The sequence below is a fragment of the Nannospalax galili genome, unplaced genomic scaffold (assembly GCF_000622305.1).
Source record: "Nannospalax galili isolate Female #2095 unplaced genomic scaffold, S.galili_v1.0 scaffold1149, whole genome shotgun sequence".
Lineage (NCBI taxonomy): Eukaryota > Metazoa > Chordata > Mammalia > Rodentia > Spalacidae > Nannospalax > Nannospalax galili.
Genome location: NW_008359817.1, coordinates 789,139 through 798,292, shown reverse-complemented (window position 1 = coordinate 798,292; position 9,154 = coordinate 789,139). Strand labels below are relative to the sequence as shown.

The window sequence follows — 9,154 nt, the reverse complement described above, 5'->3', positions numbered from 1 at the left end:
ATCCCTTGGGCCACCCTGGCCAACAACTCAAAAGAAGGTATCACCTATCTGGCATTGTTGCTTGTTATGTAACCTTTAGCTATGCATATGGACTCTTAAGAAAATATATTGACCCCTTTAATCTTTGGTTATACTTTCCTTTTGTGTGTTTAAGGCCATACAGTTGGCCCAGATAAACCAATTTATTTTTACTCTTAAGCTCGTTTGAGAATCTGTTCCTCAGGGGTCACATGGGCTTGGGAGGAGCCCCTGGCTCTTTTCTTTTACCAGTTCCACTTATGTGAAGATAAGTCAAAGGTCCTGCTTGACCATGGCTGGCTTCGTTTGGAAGCATGGAAGAAATGATTCCTCTGTGTTGACCCTCCTCTTTGTAGACTGGACACTGGTTCAAGTCCATCTCATGGCATCTCCTCGGTCTCCTTGATCAAGAGAACAGGTGACCCACCACAATTACAGGACATTTTGAGAGATGCTCCTAGTCCCCTGGAACTAGTTGACCTAGGAGACAAAGGAGCAAAAACTGTCCTTTATGTCTCTCTGACAGAATTATTATAGGCCTCAAAGTATGTCTGTTAAACATCCAAGAAGGTTGGTTCCACCATTCTGGTACTTTTAATTACTGTGTCATGTAGATAAATCTTGGGCAAAGACCAATTGTTCTCAGATAAACCTTACCTAGGCATATATTTCTTGATCTGCTATGTATAATTTGTCAGTAGGTTGTAGGAGTAATATGGTTCCCTCTGGTTTTCAAAACTAGCTAGGCATTATTTATCTCTTGCATTGTCTCACCCCTCCATCATGGTTTTCCCACTTAAGGTGCCCCCATTTCCCCTCTTTTTCCATTAATAATACCCTTCTCCTACGGTCCTGCCTCTCTTGAGCCCCTTCTTTCCTTTCATCCCCTAGGGTATACAAGGAATCCAAGTGATTTTATCTCAGCATGGAATTTTATTTTCTTTTACTTCTTTTCTTTTATGAGACAAGATCTTGACTCTCTAAGTTTTGCTGCCATTAAACTTGTGATCCTCTTGCCCCAGCCTCCAAGTATTATACTTAAACATGAACCATCAAGCAAGACTTGCTTTTCTATTATTTGTATATATGTATTTATTTATTAATTATTTATTTATTTACTGTATGCATGTGTGTGCTGTGGTATTCTTTTATTTTGTATTAAATTTTTTTTTTTGAGATAGGGTATCACTTTGATGCCCAGTCTGGTCTTGTATTCCTTGACTCCAGTGACTCTCCTGCCACTGCCTCTTGAGTGCTGGAGTTACAGGTGTACCCCACCATGTGTGGCTTAGCCTGTCTTTTAAATCACTTCTTGAAGCCCTAATGCATTTGATCTTATGTTAAAAATTCTAAATTTTCTTGCACAATTGGCTCTCACATTCACAGGTTCTACATTTGCAGAATCAACTAATTTCAGACTGAAGATATTTGAAAATGATTATATCTGTTTAAAACACAAATAGACTTACCCCCTGCCATTATTCTCTACACTTGGCAGTCAGACTATTTCCACAGCATCTATACTGTGTGAGATATTATAAACGGTCTAGATATGATTTAAAGTATATGAGAAGCAAGGGACTGGGGAGATAATTCATTTGGTAAAGTACTTACTGTATAAGCCTTAGAACCTATGCCCTGATCCCGCCACCCACATAAAAACAGGTTATGGTGGTATGTGCCTATAATTGTAGTGCTGGGGAGATAGAGACAGGAGGATTCTGGGGCTTGTTGGCCAGTCAATGTAGCTGAATCAGTGAGTTCGTTTCAGTGAGAAATCCTTTCTCAAAAAATAAGGCAGAGAACAATAGAGGAAGATTCTTGTGTTTGATATCAAACCCTGATGTCCACGTGCACATGCACACATGTATACACATACTCACTCATACACTCCCCCACTCATTCACCACAAACACACACAAATTAAAAAAAATGTTATTTTTTGTTTTTTATTATTTTATTTTATTTTGGTATTTTTGAGACAGGGTCTTCCTGTAGCCCTAGCTGGCCTGGAACTTACTATGTAGACCAGGCTGGCCTTGAACTCCCAGAGATCCACCTGCCTCTGCCTCCCAAGTGCTGGGACTAAAGGTGTGCACCACCCCACTTGGCCTTATTATTATTATTATTATTATTATTATTATTTTCTTTTTTACATGTATGAGTGCATTGCCTGCATGTACGTAAGCATATTCATGTCGTGCAGTGCCCGTGGAGGTCAGAAGAGGACAATGGATTCCCCTGGAATTGGAGCTGCAGTCGGGTGTTAGCCATATGTGGGTGCTGAGAATTGAACCTGGGTCCTCTGCAAGAACAGCCAGTGCTCTTAACCACCGACCTATCTCTCCAGCCCCCACACATAAATTTTTTAAAAAGTATATGGGAAGGGTTAGTGTTGTAGCTCAGTGGTAGAGTACTTAGCATGTATAAGGTTTTTGGTTTGATCCCTAGTAAGGCAAAGAAAAAAGTATTCAATGTGATGTTCATGGTTTATGTGTGGATACTATGCTACTCTACATAAGGGACTTGAGCATTTATAGGTTTTGGAATCTTTGGGGATATCAGTATCCTGAAATTAATTCCTCAAAGACTTCCAAGGACAACTGAATTGATATCCAGTGTGCTTCATCATCCAGCCCTATTGCCTCTGTGATGTGGGCACTCAGATTTGGATTAACCTCTGAGCCATCTCTCCAGCCCTGTGGAATGGAGTTTTAAAGGTATCTGGCTCAATTATCATTTTTATACTTCCTAAATACATTATTGCCTAAAACATTGATTTTTTTTTTTGCTCAATGCTAATTGTTGCCTTTTATAATATACTGAGTATTCTGGAGGATACCTTATATTACCAGGTCTCTGAAAGCCAAATATGTCATCGTCTCTGAACTGAATAATTCAGTTCACATATTCAATTATTCAGTCAGCAAACATTTTTTAAGAATCTTCTTGATTCTATGTACAAGACACCAGACATACAAAGTCAAAGGAGATCTGGCTCTTGACCAGATCTGGCTACTAGCCGGTCAGCTACTGCAGTGCAGTGTGACACAGGCTATGGCACAGCTTTCTAGGTAAACTGAGGCTTAGTGGTGAGATTTATAAACAAGAGCAGGATGTGGGAAGCCTCTTTGAGGGAAGTATATTAGTATTGTGTTTAAGTGACCTCTCTCCACTCTACTCCCCTTTTCCTCACCAGCACCTCTTGTAGCCACTCCTAATACCTTGCTAAATAAATAGCAGTTTTAAATAAGGATTTAAGAATTCATTAGTCAATGCTTTGAGATTTCTTCTTACCCTAGTCTGAATGGTTATCATCAAAAAAAACAAACAAACCACAAATGGCAACAAAAGCTGGTGAGGAGGTGGGGAGTGAGGAACTCTTTCTTACTCATTGTTGGTATGAATGTAAAATTGTCAGCTACTATGGGAATTATGGAAGTTCCTAACAAACCTGAAAATAGAACTACCATGTTATCCATCTTGGGTATATATCAGAAGGACTCTGAGTTAACATACCACAGTGATACTTGAACATCCACGTTTATAGCTGTACTTTTCAATAGTCAAGAAATGGAACCAGTCTGAATGTCCATCAGCAGGTGAACAAATAAAGAAAATGTGTTACATATACGCAATGGAAATTCTTAAAGATTTATTTTTATTTTTAATTATGCATATGCATGTATGTTTGTGTGTGTGTGGGGGGGGTGAGTGCAGGTGCCCATGGAAACCAGAAGAGGGCATCAGATCCCTTGAAGCTGGAGTTATAGGCAGTTGTGAGCTACCCAGTGTGGGTACTGGGAACTGAAGAAAGCAGTACTAGCTCTTCACTGTTGAGACATCTCTCCAGCCCTACACAGTGGAATTATATACATCTGTAAAGAATGAAATCATGATATTGGCAGGAAAATAGGTGCAACTGAAATTGTTAAGTGAAATACACCAGAATCAGAACGACAAATACCACATATTCTGTCTCATATGTGGAACCTAGATTTTAAATAATAAATATATGTGTGTGTGTATGTGTGTTTTTAGGTCACAAAACTAGAGAAGGGATCATGATAGGGGAGGAAGAGCTCTTAAGGTAGGTGTGGAATAGAAACAGTAATGGGTTACGTGCAGTCAGAGAGCATAAGAAAAGGAACCAGCTGGAGGTGGGAGGAGGCATAGGGAGGACAGTGTAGGGAGGACAGTGTGGGAGGGGAGTGAATGAGAACAAAGTATAATGCCATATAAATGAAGATGCCATATGAAACTCATTACTTTGCATGCCAACCTAAAAATTAGTTGAATAAATACAAATAATAATTTAATTGTTTCCCTTTAAGATTTAAAAAACAGGGATATTTGTAAGCAGAACAGGGTGTGTTTGCATTAAAGCAGAGCATGTGAAAAATGCATTGGTTGAGTTTAATTGAAAAAAGAAGGTTGCATTCTTCATCAGGCTTAGGCTTTGGCCAAATTGCAATGTTTGTGTTCTCCCTATCTGCTAAAGGCTTTCCTCCTGTCTTTGTTCATGCTGTCAGCAGTGTCTGAAATGCTTTCTTCAGTCTCTGCCTCTGAACCTTATATCTGGAAGCCTTTCGGGTCCCCTCCAGTTCTCTCCTTCACAGTCAGAGTTGTTTTCTAGGGATTCCCTTTAGCCCCAGTGCTTCGTGCTTTAACTAATAAATACTGTTTGCTTGTTGGTTTCTGTTCCTGGTTGGGCTCATCGCTACTTGATGGCAGGCGTTGTGTATCCCCTGAAGTCCAAAGCAGTCCTCAGCAGTCCTATACCTGCTGAGAGCAGGTGTTTCACAAGAATGTGACAGAAGAATGAGATGTTTGCCTATCTTCTGTTTTTGCATCTTCAATATACCTGGTATAATTAGGAATGTTTTAGTGCCAGTGGAAATGGACATCTGAGTATTCAGGGTGTAGTTATGATTTCTAGTTAAGCTCCCTAGGTCAGATATCAACCGTCCAAAGTTGCTGGAACCCTTTGAGGTACCAACTGCACTTCTTTTTAAAGTAACAGATTGGGATTGAGAGGGTTTTTGTAGCCAGTGACTCCTCAATCTGGAATTTAGTAATGAGCTTCTGTTTTTACGGTGTGATAAGGCAGAACACTAAATTCTATGGCTGCCTTTGTCATTGGTGCTTCATGATCTGTTAAGCATTTCTTGCTGTTGAATCAAAACCACCGTTCACCTGGACTTGCTTCTGTTCTGAGAACATGTCTGACACTCTTTTATAAGGTCTTACTACATTGGGCCCAATTATTCCTTTAACAGTCTCAAAAAGGGAATTTTGTTCTTTAGCTTTTATTTCTGAACACTTGAGTGGTAGGGAAAAAAAGATCTGAGAGTTTTCTTTATTTCAGATTTTCTAAGTCTGCTCAGAATTTTTGGGTTTTGGAAATAGATTTGGTACAGTTTTGGTCACAGTTTAAAGAGTTAAGAATCATAAAATGGATGCTATTACAGGTTTGTCATCATCTAAATTTAACTGTCAGTTATGCTTAAGTAATAAAATACTCTTCTCAGTTGTCTCCCTGGAAGAGAAATAGTCTGAATTTGGAAATCAGGAGTTAGTCTTGGCTGTGTCTCTGCTTGCTGTTTTGATGTTAATGAGGCCACTTTAGGGGTTCACTTAGTCCTTAGATGAAATAATAACTCTTTGTAGTTATATAAGGAGCTTCAAACAGCTCAAGGAGCTTTGGATTTTTGCAACAATCTCATTAATATCCGTATCATCCTCTGGTAGGGTGGAGTCTACAGGAAATAAACCACCTGTGTAATTACTTGCCTGGGGTTAGATCTATAGTAAGACCAGCACTGGGATGCAGTTCTGGTCATGAGTGCACACTATTTCTGTCCCTTTGAACTGGGAAAAGGAAGACAATTCTATTTAGGAGTTAGAATTTGAGAGATGAGTTTTTTTCCACTTTTGTCACTTTGGGATTTTGAAGGTCAGTTTAAAATTAACGTGTAGACCTTGACTGCAGCCGCCCATGTTATTTTTAAGCATTTTACAAGGCTGAGATCTCCCTCCTACTGTTTTCTGTCTTCTTTCCCATGACTCACTCTGCCTTGCCACGCCTCTCTCCTAAACTGCTGTGGCCTTTCATGTCTCTCATGCTACAAGCCTTTGCAAGTGTTGTTTCCTTTGCCATACTACCTTTTCCCACCCCCCGCCAGCTTGGTTAGGGTTTACTCAGTCTTTAACCAGCCTTCTCCTCTGATGTACACCAAGAGTCTTTTCTCCTAAGCCCAGTGAGTTCATTCTGCCATCATGGACCCTGTTACTGTGCCCGTACTGTCTGTGAGCCCCAGGCACCCTGGGACAGGCTTAGCTGTCTCTACGCAAACCCCCACAACTAGTTTGGAAGCTTCTGATGATTTATGTAGTACTTCACCCCACTGTTATTTCCTGATATGGTTCTTGTCTGTATATTTATAAACCAACAGAGTTCATATACATTTAGGTTTCATTTTAATTATAAGCTCATTTTTTGGTAATCGACTGTAGTTTCTTATCAACTTCTTTCCCCTTAAAAAGTCTGTCTTCATTTATAGTCATTTTGGCATCCTGCTGAAATTGGAGGCTTTTTACAAAGGAGTTATTCCTGATTGAGATGGGGTGGTATGGAGTTGGTATATGTCTTAGACTATTTTTGCTACTAGAAGAGAATATCTAAGATTGGGCAATTTATAAAGAACAGAGATTTATTCCTTATAATTCTAGTCATGTTGAAGTTTAGTCATTGGGCTGATAATCTGGTGAGGGCCTCTTGTTGTGTCTTCTTTTGGTGGAAGCACAAAAGAATATGTAGAAGAGAGTGTCAGAAAAGAATCTTGAGACCTCAAGTTCTTCAGTAACTGCTGTTGATCCACTCAAGAAAGTCGAGATCTAATGACTTCCCATTCAGTGCCTCTTTTCAACCCTGTCACATCGGGGATTGAATTTCTGACACATGCTTTTGGGGGTGAATTCAAATCATAGACATTTGAGGAAACTATGCATTTCAGATTGTACATTGCACATACTAGGTAAGTGCTCTGCTGCTGAGCGGCATCCCTAGCCCCTGGACTGTGTGTTTCAGGGGTCATTCTTCTATATTCTCTTCATTCAGGGCTGTGGACTTCGCATTCTCAGATGTGTTTGTCTTGGACAATATGAGTTGTCTGAATTTATCTGTTTTTAAGTTTTCATCTTAGCTCTGGAGGAAAAATACAATGATTTGGAATTAGTAAGGGGGAAAGGAATCAGTTTCTTTGAAGTTTTTTCATTATTTTATAGATTTTTTTATTGTAAAAAAGTCTAAAAATGATTCTAAAAATATCTCTTTAATTAATGAGAAAGAAAATAGCTTAAACTTTATTGGATAACAATTATTTCTTTAAAAACATTTTATTGATTATTTTATGTGTTTGAGTATTTTGCTTGCATTTTTATAAGTACATCATGTGCATGCAATATCTGTATGGGCTTGAAGGTGTCAGATTCCCCTGGAACTGGAGTTATGGACAGTTATTAGCCACTATGTGGGTGCTAGGAATTGAGCCTGTGTCCTCTGGAAGAATACCAAATGTTCTTAACTGCTGAGCCATCTCTCCAGTCCAATAACAATGATTTCTAGATTGAATGATATTATAAATTGTGTTAAAGAATGTTCTGAGCTATATGTTACCATTGAAGTAGGAAGTGTAAAACATTTTTAGGTCATTCATGATGGCCATTATTGAGAATGTATCACATACCTGATGAATCATTGATTTCTCTGTCTCTCTATAAAGCTGTGTCTGTCTCTTTGTCAGCCTTTTAATCAATAATTGGGACTCTAATATAGATTTAGCCTCCTTGGTCTGAAAACCCCAAATTTCAAATGCTCTGTTATCTAAAACTTTTTGAGCACTGTCATCATCCTGAAAAAGGTTTGAATTTTGGAGGACTATGGAATTTTAGCATTATAAATTCTCAATTTTAAAGTCTGAAAATATTCATAACCCCTCAACAGACTCTAAACTCTGAAACATTTTAGCCTCCAACATTTTTGTAAGGCCTAAGCAACACGTATATACCAAATACTACACTAAGCACTTTAAAATTGTTTTTAAATCCTTTTTAACAAGTTAGATGATTATTTTCATTTTATAACTGTGAAGCTAAGACAGTGATTAATTTGACAAAATTCATTCACAGTGAGTAATTAAACTTAGTTCTTCTCAGTTCCATAGAGTATGTATTAATAATTTCTACTACTTGTGACTATTTTGTGTTGTTTAAAGGTGTTGCTGTCTATTTGTTGTTTAGGCACTAGGTCTTTCTTGCATGTGATTTACTACATAAATTCTATCGAGGGCTTTGTTAGTACAGCCGGCTTCAGAACAATGGATAATTGGGACATGTGGGTATAATTTATACATCATGACAATTTTACATATGTCATAATATAACTCAGAATTTAATCTAAAGAAATACAGATTTTAGAATGAAAAAATACCATTCATAGTGTTTATCAATTATGTGCCTCTAAAGTTTAAAATGACCTCTACTTTTAAAGTTACACAGTCACTCATCCTTTGCTGTTTCTTTCACACAGGTACCAAGTACTTGCTTTTGCAACAGATGTGGACAAGAAACAAGAGACTGAACAGCAAAAACTTGGTTCTGGAAAAAGACTAGTTGTAAGACCTTTTTTTAAAAATAAAAAATATATAAGGATTTTAGTAATGCATATTGAATCATATTTGTTAGTGAAGAATTTGTTTGAAGGAAATAAAAATATATTTGGGTAATTTTTCTCTATTTAATTGTATCAATGACCTAAGGATTGAATTTGCTGTTGCTTAGAGTCGTGTCTATGTACATGTCATAATATATCAGATTATGAAACTGCACCATCACAACTGTCAATGTCAAAAGCGGGTCATTTTTAATTCTTGTGATTATAAGCTGACTTTTTAAAACATCATTTTTTATTAATCTGTTTTGACAGTTTCATATGTGTACACACATTCTGGTTCCACTCTGGTCCCTCTGTCCCCTCTTACCACCACCAACCCCTTCCTCCCACTAAGTCCCCATCCTACTTTCATGGTGTTTTGAAAAACATCCTTTTAAAAAATATATTTTGCCAGGTGTGGCT

General features: G+C 38.0%; 1 protein-coding gene across 2 annotated transcripts in view; it reads left to right on the top strand.

Moving 5' to 3' along the window:
* The window catches only part of Bbs9 (Bardet-Biedl syndrome 9), a 530,763-nt gene that overhangs the window by 142,289 nt on the left and 379,320 nt on the right, over positions 1–9,154 (top strand). For both annotated transcript variants that reach the window (XM_017795755.2, XM_008823689.2), the window contains exon 7: positions 8,609–8,693. In XM_017795755.2, coding sequence (XP_017651244.1) covers positions 8,609–8,693 — 85 coding nt within the window. The remainder of the gene's footprint in view (positions 1–8,608; positions 8,694–9,154) is intronic.